The following is a 17,176-nucleotide window of genomic DNA, read 5'->3' as shown; positions in this document are numbered from 1 at the left end:
ATCCCCTGGGCAGATAGCTGTGGACCAGGGGCCACCAAAGATTTTGTAAATTCCAAAGCACAGCCAAATTGTGGATTGTTCTTATTACTCAGAATTTAGCTCATCTTAGAAGGCCTGACCAACAGCTCTCCCAACCTCCTCACCTCCTCCCGCACACGCACCCACTCCAAGCCTACCCATCCAGGGCTGACTAGACCTTAGATAATGAGAAGTCTTTGGGCAGGGTCATGACCACGTTAGGACATTGGGAGACATCCAGTCCCTCTCTGCAAGTCACTCCTCCCTTCCCTCCCCAATTACTTCTGTTTATAGGCACCATTTTACAGACTCATGATCACATAAATGGACTAGAAAAGACCTCAGAGAACATCTAGTCCAACCTGCCTCCCCACACCCCTACTAACACTGAGCCCCAGGGAAGGGAGGTGACTTTTTCAAGGTCACACAGCTAATAAAGGGCAGGATCAGGACTCAGACCAAGGTCCTCAACCTCCAGGTCCAGCATTCCTTCCACCACACTCCACTGCCCTTCTCAAGGTGGAGAACCATCCCGGATGCCAATTTGGAATCATGTGAGGAAAAGGATGTTTTGATGAACAGTCATTCATCATCTGTGACCCAAGCTATCCCACTAGAAAACATAAGTTCCAAAGGAATTTAAGATATAAACAAAGGTCCAGCATATATCAAAATATCCAAAGCTGCCCTTATTGCAGTAGCAAAGAATAGGAAGAAAAGTAGGTGCCCATTGACTGGAGAAAGGCTGAATTCATTGTGAAATACCACAGCAATGGAATATTATTATTATAAAAAATGGTGACTGAGGAATTCAGAGAAACATGAGGAGATTTGAATGAACTGATACAGGGTCTATGTACAATAATCACAACAATATGAATGATAAGACTGAGAAACCAATTGTGCTCCTGGAGAAGAGACAATAAAAAGAAACCTCCCTCCTCTCAGTAGGGAAGTGATGGACTACAGGAGCAGAAGGGTGGTAACATCATTAGATAAGTCACTGTTTGGATATTTTCATTTAACTGTTTTTCTCTGTTGCAAGGGAGGACTTCATTTTGAGAGGAGACAAAGGGGAATATTTCCAGAAATGGCCATGATATGAAAACATCACTTAAAAAAAAACAGGGGGCAGCTAGGTGGCGCAGTGGATAGAGCACCAGCCCTGAATTCAAGAGGACCTGAATTCAAATACGGCCTCAGACACTTGACATTTACTAGCTGTGTGACCCTGGGCAAGTCACTTAATCCTCATTGCCCTGCAAAAAAAAAAAAAAAAAGTCAACCAATTCACTTACTTCAAAATTGGGAATCAGGTTTGGCACTAGAAAGAGCATCAAACCAAGTTCTGGCGTGAGACCTTGATCTCTCGATAGCAATCGGTACCAGAACCCATTCCCTGTATCTAGAACATCCCAGAAACGTGGTTTCACAGTGATCATTTGAGCCCTTTTGTGTGTCAGCCTGAGACAGGGTCCCAGGCTAGGTTAGACCTATTAGCAATGAGAAAAGTGAAAGTCAGTGTGTGACTGGAGAACTGGTCCCCAGGGGCAAACTAATTTTTTCCCGGTTTGGACACTGGGACGAGTTTTTTCAAAGCTCAAGGCTGCCACTCAGTGGTACCTCCAAGAATGACAATCCAGTTGGGTTGACTGATTTGTCAGTCAAAAAACATTATTGAGAGACCACTATGTGTCCGTGCCAGACATTGTTTTGCGTGCTGGGGATACAAAAAGAGAAAAAAGAATAAATAGGAAATAATAAAGAAAGGTAAGGCACCAAAGTGATGAGGGGTTGGGAAAAGCTTCCAGTAGAAGATGAGATTTTAGCTGAGAAGCCAAGGAAGCCAAGTGGTGAAGAGGAAGAGGAAGAGCATTGCAGACATGGGGGACAACCATAGAAAATGCCTAGAACTGAGAAATGAAGTTGTCTTGTTCCTGCAACAGCCAGAAGGCCAGTGTCATTGGACTGGAGAGTACATGGAGGGGAATAAGATAAAAGCAAAGTGGAAAAGGAGGGGGAGTTAAGTTATAAATGCTTTGAATGACATGTGAAGGAGTTTGTATTTGAGCTGGAGGTGACTGGGGGCTGCTGGAGTTTATTGAATGGGGGGTGCGATGACATGGTCAGATGTGCACTTTAGGAAAACCATGGGAGGGGGAAGAGACTTGAGGCAGTCCCCCAGCCCCCCAGCAGCTATTGCAGTAGTCCAGGTATAAGGTTATGAGGGCCTGCACTAGAGCAGGAACAGTGTCAGAGGGGAGAAGGGGGTATATTCAAGAGATGATTTTTTTTTGGTGAGGCAATTGGGGTTAAATGACTTGCCCAGGGTCACACAGCTAGTAATTGTTAAGTGTCTGAGGCCAGATTTGAATTCAGGTCCTCCTGAATCCAGGGCCGGTGCTCTATCCACTGCACCACCTAGCTGCCCCTCGAGAGATGAAATTTCAAAGGTGAAATTGTCAGGTTTTGCACCATAATAGCTATGAAGGGTTAAACATAGAGAGGAGTTCAGGATGATTCTATGGGACTGGGAGGTCGCTGGTGCCCTCTACAGTAACAGGTAGGTAGGAAAAGGGAGGGTCCAAAGGGCAAGATAATGTGTTCTCATTTGGAAATACTGAGTGGAGATGTCTGAAGGCAGTTGGAGATTAAAGACTGGATGTCAATGGAGAGGTTGGGACAGGAGAGATAGATTCATCAGCATAGAAATGGTCATTAGATTCATGGGAGCCAATGAGAATTAGGGTTAGAAGTGAAATTAGGGTCAGCCTAACACCACAAGTTGGAGAGAGAAGTGGGTATATGGTGTTTGGGACACTGCAAACATCTGCATGTCATTGTGACTTTATTCAGTCTGGTATGAAATGTTATGGATTCATGCCATATAATCATTATATTGGTCAATCAGCCAATGCAGGAGGAGGAGGAGAGCAGTCTGGCTTAGACTGGGGGGAGGGAGGGTAGCATTTTATTTTATTTTCCAGTCACATGCAAAGATTGTTTTCAACGTTCATTTTTTTTTAAGATTTCATGTTCCAAATTTTTCTCCCTACTTCTCTTTCTTCTCCCCTTCCCATGATAGCAAGCAATCAGATATAGGTGTTACATGTGTGTATACATGCATACACACACATATACATGCATACATATATACACCTACCTGTAGGTACATATACATACATGTACATACACAATCATGTCATACATATTTCCATATTAGTCATGTTGTAAAAGAAGAATCAGAACAAAAGGGGAAAAAAACAAAAGAAAGAAAAATATGACAACAAATACAGTGAAAATAGTGTGCTTCAATCTGCATTCAGACTCCGCAGTTCTTTTTTCTGGATGTAAAGAACATTTTCCATCATAAGTCTTTTGAAATTGTTCTTGGATCATTGTATTGCTAAGAAGAGCTAAGTCTATAAGAGTTGATCATCACACAATGTTTCTATTACTATGTACAATGTTCTCCTGGTTCTGCTCATTTCACTCAGCATCAGTCCACTTAAGTCTTTCCAGGTTTTTTCTGAAATCTGCCTGCTTATCATTTCTTACAGCACAATAGTATTCTATTATCACAACTTGTTCAGCCATTCCCCAATTGATGGGCATCCCCTCAGTTTCCATTTCTTTGCCACCACAAAGAGAACTGCTATAAACATTCTTATACATGTGGGTCATTTTTCCTCTTTTATGATCTCTTTGGCATACAGACCTAGTAGTGGTGTTTCTGGATCAAAGGGTATGCACAGTTTTATAGCCCTCTGGGCATTCTAGCTTGAATTTTTAATAATTTCTTAAACTACTCAGTTTTATATTCTTCTGGTTCCTGTACATCTTATTCCTCACTCTCCCTTCCATTTAGAGACTGTAAGTTTCTTAAGGCAGGAGTTAGCATTATCATGACTCATATTTTCCTCATCATTTCAACATGGTGTGATAGAAGAAGCCCTGGGTTTGGAGAGCCACAGGACCTGAGTTTATTCACTTTCATTCAAAACATAATCACTAAAGGCCCAACAAGTGCTGAGTCCTGTACTTTACTCTATAGAGAGTCTTAAAAGGAATTAGCCATGGTCCTTCCTTCAGGGAGCTTCCAATTTAGCAAGCCCTATTTTAAAAAAAACATTTCTTGAAAGACTATTCTCATCAAGGCACCATGTTAGGCACAAGTGGGAGATACAGGGGAAAGAGTGGCAAGTGTGTTTCAGGATGCCTGAGTGTGACTCCCAACAAGCACACCACTACTGTGGGCATCTGGTCCAACCCATCCTTGGACAAGAATCCCCTCTAGGACTTACCCAATAAGTCTTTGCTTAAAGACCCCCGGAAAGGGAAAGCCACCTCCTCCCTCCAGAGGAAGGCTATCTCACTTGTGGATAACCCTACATCTCAGGAAGCCTCTTCCTTACATCATCTGCAAGCTTGCTCCCTCCTCATCTCGTGCTTTGTCTTCTGGAGCTGAGCACGACCTTTCTAATCCTTCTCCCACATGCACCCATCACACGCATGAAGACAGCCACCATGGGCTCCCTGAGTCTTCTGATTTCCTTCTATCTCCTATGCCATGAGACCCTCCCCGTTTTGGTCACTCAACCACTCATCAAGGTCCTTCCTAAAGACCAGAATTAAAGACAAGACCCTAAAAGTAACTGGACCAAGGCAGAGGCAGCTTTACAGGAGTGTGGGAGGACCCTGAATGCCCCACCTCCACTTCGGGCTTCCCAAGCTCCCCAGCAGCAGATGAAAGCCACCATCACAGTCTCCATCCTTTCCTACAAATTCCTTCCCAAGGACAGCCAGGGAAACTTTGAAAAAAAAGGCCCACACTGCCACCGTGTGGCCAAGAAGCAAACTGGCTGCCAGCCTCTCATCCGTCCTGAGTAGATAGGGTGGGGGGGTCACATTAAACTGCCTTTCCATCCATGACCTCCACAGAGCTGCAAACCCAAGCTTGGGACTGGGACTGGGACTGGGGAGAGGAGGAAGGCGGGCCCACTGGGAGCCCCCTCATTCGGGGCTGTATCAGAGCTAAGGCACCCACCTTCCTGTGCCAGGATCCCAGTGGTCCTCCACCATACACCCCATCTACCCTTGAGCATCCCAGTGTAGGACCTGCAGCCTCCCCTCTCTTAACTCTGTGGCCAGAAACAGCAGGAAGTCTGGCCCCTCCGGGATCTCACCCATGGGATGGAGGCGGGAGGAGGGGGACTTCCACCATTTCAAGATCCTAGATTTAGAGCCAAAAGCCACCTTAGAGATGATCTAGTCTATCCCCATTTCACAAATGAGAAAACCCAGGCCCAGAGAAGGAAGAGATTTGGCCAAAGTCACCAAGGTAGTAGTTGGCAAAGGTGGGATTTGAACCCACTTCCCCAAGGTTCCAACTTCAGTGCTCTGACCACTGACCCATACTACCTCTCCTCATGTCTGTGCTTTCCAGTCAAGTCAGCTCAATGGGCTCAGAGATTTCCAGAGGCCTAGGAGACAAACTGGAAGCTTTGGACTTGCTTGGCCCACCAGAGGGGTGTGACCTGGGGAGTCCCTGGGAGACTACCAGAAATGAGGCACCCTCCAATACAAGGGGCTTCCTTTTAATCACTCCAGTGACAACACCACCTAAGCCCCAGTTGTGTGATCCCCCCACTGTGTGAACTGGGCTATTTCCCTCCACTCCCAGTGGGGGACACAGGTATGACCAGCAGTGAGGATAGGTGGTTGGACCTGAGTTCAAATTCAGATACTTCTTAACTATGTGACCCTGTGCAGGTCATTTAAGTGCTGTTTATCTCAGTTTCCCCAACCTTAAAATGGAGATTCTATGATCACCTACTTCGAAGGGTTGTGAGAATCCAGTACCCAACGTGTTGTGAAGTGCCCAGCATAGAGGAAGCACAATACGAATGTTTACTCCCTTTACTGTGCCGTATGAGGGCTGGTAGAAAGATCTAGGGAGATTTTGCCTGCAGCAGAAAAGGCTGAGGGCTAGGGTGGGGTAACATGACCTCTGTCTTCAGAGATCTGAAGGGATGGCACCTGAAAGGGATCAGGCTCCTGCTGTTTGCCAGCCCTCCCCAGCATCCTCCAAGCAATGAATGGAAATTGCAAAGAGGCCACTTTGGGCCAAATATCCAAATAAACTTCCCAACAATTCAGACTGTGTGTAAGTGGAATCGGCTGCCTTAAGAGGTAATGAGCTCTGGGGCAGCTAGGTGACGCAGTGGATAGAGCACCGGCCCTGGAGTCAGGAGTACCTGAGTTCAAATCCGACCCCAGACACTTAATACTTACTAGCTGTGTGACCCTGAGCAAGTCACTTAACCCCAATTGCCTAACTAAAAAAAAAAAAAAAAAAAAAAAAAAAAAAAAAAAAAAAGAGGTAATGAGCTCCCATCACTGGAGGTCCTAGAGCATAGGTGGCATTGTCCTGACAAAAGAAAATTTACACTCCATGTTTCCAGAGCTAATGCCCAGCAAGCAAGCTGTGCTCTGAGCTTGGCAGGACAACAATCCTTTGGGATCACCCTCTGGATGATCTCACCCTCTGGGTTAGTCTCATAATTCAAAGATAAACACTGGACAAACTCAGAAAGTCCTGCAATGAATCAAACTTGTCCCATGCTTGCTGCTCCCTCATTGTCTGGGCTACAGGTCACTGGGCAGCCACCAGTAAAAGTATTGAGGTCTCCCCACACTATCTGGGGCCACCCCAGTAGGGGCAGGGCCCTGGCACATGTGTCTACAGCTCCTCCTTGCTTCCAAGCAAATGTCCTCACTTCGAAAATAAAGTTTCTCTCTAATTCCTGACTCACCTGTCTCTGGCCATTCTCAGGTTAGAGGCCGGTTCCATCTCGTTGCCAGTCCTTTCTGAGTAATGTAGCACAGAGATTGTTGTTCAACTTTGCACTAGCTAGAATGAGCTGAGGTCTCCTCCAGGTCAGATTTTCTATAATTCTTGTGGGAAGCAAGACTGGAAAGACATTGTTTCTCTACCTAGCTAACCTGGGGAATAAACAGATGTCCGGGGGAAAAATGCCAAAAAAAAAAAAAAAAACCACCCAAAACCCACCCCTGGTCGATGTCTGGCAGAAGTAAAAAATTCAGAAGAGCAAGTTGGGTCCCCTGGAAGTCAAAATTCTAAACTATAGCTCAAGAGCCCCCTCACCCCACCACCACCCCACCCCCATGTTTACATTTGGGGGGGGGGTGAGGCAATTGGGGTTAAGTGACTTGCCCAGGGTCACACGGCTAGTGTCAAGTGTCTGAGGTCGGATTTGAACTCAGGTCCTCTTGAATTCAGGACCGGTGCTCTACCCACTGTGCCACCTAGCTGCCCCACCCCCACATTTACATTTACTTTAGTTCACTGAAGGATCTAATCCACTCCTAGTTAAGGCACTTACGGAAATAATTGAGCATGAACAATAGTAACAATACATCCTTTCACCCATAGCCCTGAAGCATACTTTCACAAATACACACAATACCAGTAGGAAGAATGTTCTAATCTGTTGACATTATCTTTTGAAAGTCATTTTGCCTTGGGACCACTGCTTTTGTTGTATGTCACTCAGCACCACACATTGCCTTATCACTCACATCCTGTCTGTCTCTTTTTATGATGATATAGTGTATCGAATGCTGCCGTTTGCTGTAAGGGTGCATCCAAGAAGTTTTATTGCATTTAGGTAAATGGAAGACAATGTTAGTGATGAGGTCATGTGATGCACAAGTCTTCAGTAGTAAGTGAGGATGAGCTACCACACTGTAAATTCTTCAACTTGAAAAGGCTACAAGCCAAGACTAAACTGGAGGGGGTGTTTATACATGATGTTTTGTTTACAGATGATTGTGTATTCAATGCAGCTTCTGTGGCTGAAATGCAACAAAGTATGGACCAATTCTCTGCTGTTTGTGTTCATTTTGGCTTAACAATTAACACCAAGAAAACACAGGTGCTCCATCAGCCAGCACCACACCATCCATATGTGGAACCGTCAGTTACATCAAATGGAGAAGTTTTGAACATTGTGGATAAGTTCACTTAACCTTGGCAGTATCCTTCCTAGGAATGTACGCATCGATGATGAGCTAGCTCAGCATTTTGGAGGTTCCAAAGGATAGTGTGGGAAAGAAAAGGTATTAGGCTGACTACCAAACTGAAGGTCTACAGAGCCATTGTGCAGACCTCGTTGTTTGCCTGTGAAACCTGGGCAGTTTATCAGCACCATGCCAGGAAACTGAATCACTTCCATTTGAATTGTCTTAGTGTAATGGGGGAAAATGGGGTACGGGTTTGGGGTAGGAGTTGGGGTTCTTAAGAATTCCTCTTTAAAGAATTACACCCTCTTGCACACAAAATGTAGTTAGAATAAGGTGGTAGTTTATTTAGGGCCAAGGGAAGGGAAGGGTGGGGGGAGGGAAACCATGAAAGAAATCCTTGGACTTTTCATGGGGATATTTGGCATAAAGCACATGGCTCCGAGGTACCAAATCTCCTCGAACAGGAGACTGGAAGGTACTTTTATAGAGGACTGATGGGGGTGGACCATCTGCCCGTGAAAAGTTCCTTTAGTGAGGGAGGACCATCCCCCACTGGTGGTAGCTGGGGGAATTGGGTGAGGAGTGGAGGATCATCCCCCACTGGTAGTGACTAGAGGAATTGGGTGAGGGGTGGCTACGGATCTCTTCAGGACTCAAAGGCCGCTGCCACACCCAAACTCATCTCCCCAGGGTAAGGGAGACCAGAATGAAGGGTGGGAATTCGAAGCTAGCTCAGTCCGATTTGGTTCCACTTATCTCTCTAGGCGTTATCTGTCCTCTGGTTTAGTTTCTCAAGAAGAAGATTCCTTGATGTGCCCCAGAGAACTTCTGGGGTGCTCTGCACCCCATGACATTAGTAAGATTCTGAAGATCACCTGGCAGTATAAGATATCAGACACTGAGGTCCTCTTGCAAGCTAAACTCTCAAGCATTCAAACTCTACTGCAGAGAGCACAACTCTGATAGGCTGGCCACGTTGTTTGAATGCCAAATGTACGCTTGCCTAAAAGACTATTTTATGGAGAATTCACAGAAGGCAAGCACTCACATGGTGGTCAAGGTCTCTCTTAAGAATGTTGGAATTGGGGCAGCTAGGTGGCGCAGTGGATAGAGCACCGGCTCTGGAGTCAGGAGGACCTGAGTTCAAATCCAGCCTCAGACACTTAACACTTACTAGCTGTGTGACCCTGGGCAAGTCACTTAACCCCAATTGCCTCGCTAAAAAAAAAATTTAAAAAAAAAAAAAGAATGTTGGAATTGCTTGCATGACAGGGGAGACACTGGCACAGAACCAGCCAGCAAGGCGCGCCCTCATCAGAGAAAGTGCTGTGCTCTCTGAGCAAAGTAGAATTGAAGAAGCTCAAAGGAAATTTGAAATACGCAAAGTTAAAGAATCCAACCCAAATGTTCCCATGGATTATTTGTGCCTGACCTGTGGTAGAACCTTCCGAGCTCATATTGGTCTGGTCAGCCACAGCTGGACACGCCGTAACTTGTGGTGTCATTTTGTTTCTCTCTGAGAACAAAGGACAACAACCAACCAATAGAGAGGCAAAGGCAGCTCACCCCTTTTGCATCTCAGTGCCCTGATTATCCAAGATGACACATATTCCAGGGGTTAGTCCGGGTAGAGGGGCATGGTTTTAAAACTAATTGTTTTCTATTTTCTCTTTTGCTTCTGCACCCTTTCTTCCTGTCTCTTAAAAAAAGGAAAGTGTCTATGCTCAGCTTAGGGGTACATGTGTGAAGCAGATGCTCTTGTGAAAGAAGAGCTGGAGGTTGCTATGGAGTGCAAAAGAGAAAATAGAAATTGTTTAATTGTTTTACCCCAAAGGAAATTCAAAAACATGTTGCCCAAATATTAGATCCTGTACTAGACTCCTAATAGCATTTCCCATTTCCCTGTTTTCCCTCACATTGACCTTGGGAGGTAAGCAATGAAAGTATAATGAGCATCATCTTACAGACGAGAACACTATGTCTCAGAGAAGCGAAGGGAGTTAACCAGGCTAACATTGCTGATATCCTCTGAAGCCTGGGGACAAACCCAGGTCACCCAGCTATCGGTTCAGTGTCCTGCCTATTCCCACCCTCCCCTCATAGCGGCCAGTGAAGCAGGCAGTGTGATGTGGGGAGAGGGAGAGAATGACCCTGAAATCAAAGAACCTGGGTTCAAATACAGCCTCTGATGTTCACTACCTGTGACCCTGGTGAATGAGTGGAATTAAAAAGGGAAAAAGGAAAGCCACGACCAAAGCTGTCTGGGGCTTCCTGCCTGTCACCCGGGGAAGGGATGAACAGATAGTCACAAAGGGAATATACTGAAATGTTGTTGTACCATAAGCAACGGGGAAAGAGATCATGCCAGAGAATCCTGGGAAGCGTGAACTGATGGGATCAAGCAGGGTCAGGAGAACAAGGTACAAAAGGGCAGCAGCGTGACCAGGCTTTGAAAGGCTTTAGGCTAGTGAGCAAGGCACAGGCCAGAGGAGCTGTGGCTGAAAGGGGAGAGACACACACTTAGGAACCTGGCCGTGGCCTGTGCTCATTCCCCTTCACCCCGGGAATTTATGACAAGGTTTCTTTTTTCTCAGGAGGTGGTGGGGGGATGGCTGAGCAATAGCAATATCCCCCAAAGGCTGTTGAAATTTCTAAAAATTAAATTTTAAAGACTGTACAAAACAGAAGCAATGCAGCAAAAATGAGAAGGGAGGCAGAAAGCTGGGAAACAATTTTTATAGCCAGGGTTTCTGATAAAGGCCTCATTTCTAAAATATATTGGGAACTAAATCACATTTCTAAGAATGCAAGTCATTTCCCAATTGAGAAATGGTCAAAGGATATGAACAGGCAGTATTCAGATAAAGAAATCAAAGCTATCTATGGTCACATGAAAAAATGCTTTAAGTCACTATTGATTAGAGACATGCCAATTAAAACAACTCTGAGGTACCACCTCACACCTATAAGATTGGTTAATATAACAAAAAAGGAAAATAATAAATGTTGGAGCTGTGGAAAAATTGGAATACTAATGCATTGTTGGTGGAGCTGTGAACTGATCCACCCATTCTGGAGAGCAATTTGGAACTATACCCAAAGGGCTATGGGACTATTTGACCCAGTAATATTACTACTAGGTCTGTATCCCAAAGAGATTATAGAAAAGGGAAAGGGATCCACATGTACAAAAATATTTATAGCAGTTCTCTTTGTGGTGGCAAAGATTTGGAAATCGACGGAATGCCCATCAATTGGGGAATGGCTGAACAACTTGTGGTCTATGAATGTAATAGAATATTATTGTGCTGCAAGAAATGATGAGCAGGCAGATTTCAGAAAAACCTGGAAAGACTTAAGTGGACCGATGCTGAGTGAAGTGAGCAGAACCAGGAGAACATTGTACACAATAACAGCAACATTGTGTGATGGTCAACTCAGCAGTGCAATGATCCAAGACAATTTCAAAAGACTTATGATGGAAAATGTTCTCCACATCCAGAAAAAAGAACTGTGGATTCTGAATGCAGATTGAACCATACTGTTTCTATTTTTTGGTAGGTTGGTTGTTGTTTTTTTTTTTTTTGAGGTTTTTCCCTTTTGTTCTGATTCTTCTTTCACAACATGACTAATGCAGAAATATGTTTAATGTGATTGTACATATATAACCTATATCAGATTGCTTTCTGTCTTGGCGAAGAGGGAGGGAAGAGAAGGAGGGAGAAAAATTTGGAACTAAAAATCTTATGCAAACAAATATTGAAAACTATCTTTACATGTAAATGAAAAATAATAAAATACTCTTATGATAATAGACAGACAGACATAGATAGATAGATAGATAGATAGATAGATAGATAGATAGATAGATAGATAGATAGATAGAAAGACTGTTAAGAAGAGAACAGATTTTTTTAAAGTCTACACAGAGGGGGGCTGCTATATGGTGCAGAGGATAAAGCACCAGCCCTGGTTCAGGAGGACCTGAGTTCAAATCTTACCTCAGACTCTTGACACACTTACTAGCTGTGTAACCCTGGGTAAGTCACTTAACCTTCATTGCCCCACCACCCCAAAAAATACATTTAGACAAAAAAAAAGTCTACACAGAGATGATCATAAGAAAGCAAAGGTGAGGAGGACAGTTTAGAAAGTATAGAATTGATCATATATATCTTTTTGTTTTGTTTTGTTTGTTTGTTTTGCAGGGCAATGAGGGTTTGATTTGCCCAGGGTCACACAGCTAGTAAGTGTCAAGTGTCTGAGGTCAGATTTGAACTCGGGTCCTCCTGAATCCAGGACCGGTGCTTCATCCACTGAGCCACCTAGCTGCCCCATATATATCTTTTTTTAAAGCCTATATTGGAAAATTTATTTTCAGCTTCAATCCTCTTTCTGTGTTCTGCTGTATATATAGAAATGCTCATTTTTTTGAAACACCAGAATGAAAAACCCTCCAAAGGTTCCCATGTAGCTAGAAAGTGGTGACCCACCTCCTGCTGCCATAGTTCAGCATGGGGTCAGGATGGAGAGACCTCAAACACCCACTTTCCAACCCTTCCTCCCACCCCTGGCACCCCTTTGGAACATGGCATACACACCGGTAATACATCAAAGATGATGGCCTGTGAGCAGAACCAGGAGAACATTGTACAAAGCAACAGCAACATTGTGTGATCAACTGTGAGAGACTTAGGTGTTCCCAGCAATACAATGATCCAAGCAAGACAATTCCAAAGGACTCATGATGGAAAATGTTCTCCACATCCCGAAAAAAAGAACTGAATGCAGATTGAAGCAGACTATTTTCATTTTTTTTTCTTTCCTGTGGTTTTTCCCTTTTCTTCTGATTCTTCTTTCACAATATGACTAATGTGGAAATATGTTTAACATGATTGTACTGTATAACCTTTATCAGATTGCTTGCTATCTTAGAGAGGGAGGAGGGAAGGGAGACAAATTTGGAACTCAAAATCTTAGAAAAATGAGTGTTGAAAACTATCTTTACATGGAATTGGAAAATTAAATAAAATACTATTCTTTGAAAAAAGATGAAGACCCTTTCTCTGGTCTCCTCTTCCAGTCTCCCTCCCTCCACTGTCACCTCAGAAAGCTGGAGGGCTGCAGGTTAGGCCAAACCTGGCACCTAAACTCCCCCTTCAAAACATCCCTCTCCATCTTCAGCCCCAAGTACCATCAGGAGTGTAAGCAATTATTAAGAATAACAACTAAGGGGCAGCTAGGTGGTGCAGGGGATAGAGTACTGGCCCTGGATTCAGGAGGACCTGAGTTCAAATCCGACCTCAGACACTTGATACTTACTAGCTGTGTGACCCTGAGCAAGTCACTTAACCCTCATTGCCTTGCTCAAAAAAAAAGAATGACAACTCAAAGAATGAGAAGCAGTGTCATAAAGAGATCAATGAATTGGGAGTAAGGAACCCCACCTCTGACACTTGTGACTATAGACTAATTATAGGATCATGGCATTAAGCAGTTGGGTAGCATAGTGGATTGGATACTGGACTTGGAATCAGGAAGACCTGAGTTCAAATCCAACCTTAGACTCTTATTCGATGTGTGACCCTGGACAGGTCACTTAACTTCTGTTTGCCTCAGTTCCTCAAATGTAAAATGGGAATGACAGCACCTACCTCACAAAGTTGTGAGGATCAAATAAGATAATATTTATAAAGTGCTTATCACAGAATCTGGCACATAGTAGATGATTAATAGATGCTATTGTTTATCTTCTTGGATGTCCTGTAATCCAACACCCCCAAGTTATAGATGAAGAAACTGAGACCTGAAGAGTTTGAGGGATTAGTCCAAGGTCACACAACTAGTAAACACATCTGCTTGACTCCAAATCTAACCACTTTCTGCTCTGCCAGGCTCCCGGCTCCAACTACAGTTCGTGTCCGCCACCCCCCACTATCTCCCATGACCCTGTGCCTCTCATTTGAGACATTCAAAGCAGTCCGAGATCACAGCCCTATCAACCAGGCCATTCATGCCAAGCTTGCACTCCATAGCAACCTCCAGCTCTTCTTTCACAAGAGCATCTGCTTCACACATGTACCCCTAAGCTGAGCATAGACACTTTCCTTTTTTTAAGAGACAGGAAGAAAGGGTGCAGAAGCAAAAGAGAAAATAGAAAAGGAAAGTTTTGTGAATATCCCCTCCTCCAAAAAAGACAACTTTTGTATTACAGTGTAGGTCATTCAGTTTTATTGGATACATTTTTTTCAACTTTAAACATGCAGTTATCAAAATAACCTTTGCACATGTCGGGGTCCTCCCAACTTTCATCATAACCTAGTATCCTTAAATCTTAGTCTAGTCTATAATTCAAGGAAGAAATTATGTCAGGAGTATCAAAACCCCTATGCTCTAAGTTACCCATAACACACAAATGTATATAAATCAGAAGCAATAAAATCATCCATACAGGTAAAATGAAAATATTCAAAGGCTAGGACTCCCTGAGTTTGAGGAGGTGGATTCCTGTGGCCATTTTGAAAGCTAAAGCCAGCAGTGGCTGCTTCCAAGCTGCACCAAGTTCCCAGACATCAGGAGGGATCCCTCCTTGGGGAGAAGGTGAGGGAATCAGAAGGGGGTAAATGTTGCTCAGGATTTGACCAAAGCAATGAAATGTGGGCACCTTCTTCACAGCTTCGGGGGACCCTTAAGCAGAGACACAAAGCTTTGGACTTCTAGGGTTGTAGGCACAAAGAGTAATCATATTTAAGTCACTCCAAGACCATTCAACGTTCCTCAGATACTTGACCATTTGTCTAAGAAGTATTTCTGGCATAGGCCAACTCTGACATCAGAAATGCCAGGGGCAAGGAGAGGCGTTCACCCTGACAGAGAGGTCACTGTCTGCGATTCTATGCATCTGCTTGTCTGAAAGGGAGGGAAAGCATGGGTACAAAACAGGACCACAGATTTAGAGGGTAAGGGGACCTTCCAGGTCACTCCCCTGGTTTTACAAATGAGGAAACTGAGATTCTGAAGTTAAGTGACCTGCCCCACATCACACAGCTAATAAAGGTCAGAGGCCTGATATAAACTCAGGTCTACTTATTTAGATGGGGAGAGGTCAAGTGATGTCCGAGGTCACACAACTTGTAAGAGTCAGCGAGGGGATTCAGACCCAGCTCTTCCTGACTTGAAGTCCAGCCCTCGGTCCACTAGGTCGAGCTATCTTTCTTGAAAGAGCTAAGGATTTTTAACCTGATGAAGAAAAGACCTGGGAGGTTGGAGGACTGATGCAGCGTTGTGGGGGGCGGGGGGAGGTGGGTGGTAGCTGGCTAAGGTTTGAAAGGCTCTTTCACTGAAAGGGATGAGACTTGTTCTGTTTGGCTTGGAGGGCAGAAGCAGGTACAAAGAGGTATATCGAGGCTCAGTGGCAGGCACCCACTGTCCCTCCTTACAAATGTAAGGGAAAATAAAATGTGGCTCTCTCCAGTGTTCGTGTGGCCTTGTTGTAAATGCCAGAAGGACCCTCATCAAGAAACAAGAGAGTTTAGAGATTCCGGCTCCAGCAGAGTTCATCCCCTGCAGAGTGTCTGTAAACTGCTGGGATAAACATCCCTGGTGCAGGGCAGGGACCTTCGCCCCAGTCTGGGAAGTTTTAAAAATGCCAAATGGGTTAATAGCGTCATCTCTGAGCCTCAGCTTCCCCATCTTTAATGGGAGGAAATCTGACCCCATGAGCTCTACTACCCTTGCTGCATCTCAAGGTCTGGGATTCTGAGGGATCTGAACAGGGCTCCCTTCCCTGAGACACTGCCTTGCCATCCCCAGGCAGGCTCAAAGGTCACGTGGACAAGATAAAGTGGTGTGCTGTAGGCCAGAGTCAGAATGAGTCAGAGACCTTATCCTACAAAATGCTTGGGGAAGGGGAAAATCGATTACAAAAACAAAATGAGGGGCAGTGGATAAAAGCACTGGCCCTGGATTCAGGAGGACCCGAGTTCAAAGCCGGCCTCAGACACTTAACACTTACTAGCTGTGTGACCCTAGGCAAGTCACTTAACCCCCATTGCCTCTCAAAAAAAAAATGATAGCCATGGCCCTCAGCCAATGGTCTGAGCCACTACTCCCCCTGGGGGAGGCTTCATTCATACTTCTTCATCAGGTCCAGGATCTCATTATAGAGTCTCCTTGGGGCATCAATACCCCAGATGAAATCCAAGTGCTCCCACTCCGGAATATTCTTGTGGTACACGAGATTGGAGATCTGAGTCAGTAGGAGGCCCACGTCCTTGGCATCTGCCAACGAGTCTCGGCTCCCACTCCAAAGGGCTGTTGGGACCAGCATGTCCTTAACTCGATAGAAAGGAGGCTCACTCTAGGGGGGAGAAAAGGGCCCAAGAGAACCCAAGTTTAAGTCACCAGTTTTTGCAAAGCTACAATAAACCAAGAACTACAAGCCTTAAATCTAATTTGGTTAAAATAGATGGAGACGGATCTTCAGTTAAGAAAGGGGGACTGCTTGGCTGCACTTCCGAGCCAGTGCATGGAAGAATGGCATTGAGCCCCAAAGGTCATTCCCCATCATGGTTTGTTGTGGGGGGAGGGCAGAAGGAAACTGAATCCTCAACTGGAAGCTCTAACAGCAGATGAGATAAGCAAAGGAAAGAGCCTTCCAATTGCATCCAACCGCTTCCTACTGTGTCGTTTGAAATTAGATGGGGGTGCCTGTCTCTGTCCCAAATTTTAGGGAACTTAGCCGGTGCTTCTAATATATTATTACTTAGAAATTAGAAGCTATTGCACCAGTCTTTGGCATTAAGCATTTATTAAAGCATATTAAATGTTAGTAAGGAGAGCACATGGCTCCAAAAGTTCAGAAGCCCTACAGACCTAGGATAGAGAGCCAGAGAGTAGCGTGGGAGAGAGAAGAGAGGGACCCCCCACACACTTTTGCTCCAAGGGTTTTTATCCTCTCACGGATAAAGGTGGGTCACTGCACATTGATCCAAGCTAATTGGTCAGTAACATTCAAGTCCATTGGTTGGCATGACTTGAGGGGGTCACTTAGATGAGTTAGCTTCCTTTAGGTAGTCAAGGTCAGTCCTTTGCAATTCTCCTGATTCTGGGC

At 44.7% G+C, this 17,176-nt stretch overlaps 1 protein-coding gene across 1 annotated transcript in view; it reads right to left on the bottom strand.

Annotated features, from left to right (window-relative positions):
• Nucleotides 1-14,265: 14,265 nt before the first annotated feature.
• LOC122741758 (lysosomal acid lipase/cholesteryl ester hydrolase-like) overlaps nucleotides 14,266-17,176 on the bottom strand; it is a 36,275-nt gene continuing 33,364 nt past the window's right edge. The window contains exon 10 of the mRNA XM_043985511.1: nucleotides 14,266-16,423. Coding sequence (XP_043841446.1) covers nucleotides 16,190-16,423 — 234 coding nt within the window. The 3' untranslated portion in view covers nucleotides 14,266-16,189. The remainder of the gene's footprint in view (nucleotides 16,424-17,176) is intronic.

The sequence above is a fragment of the Dromiciops gliroides genome, chromosome 2 (assembly GCF_019393635.1).
Source record: "Dromiciops gliroides isolate mDroGli1 chromosome 2, mDroGli1.pri, whole genome shotgun sequence".
NCBI lineage: Eukaryota > Metazoa > Chordata > Mammalia > Microbiotheria > Microbiotheriidae > Dromiciops > Dromiciops gliroides.
This window is presented reverse-complemented; position numbering and strand designations above follow the sequence as displayed.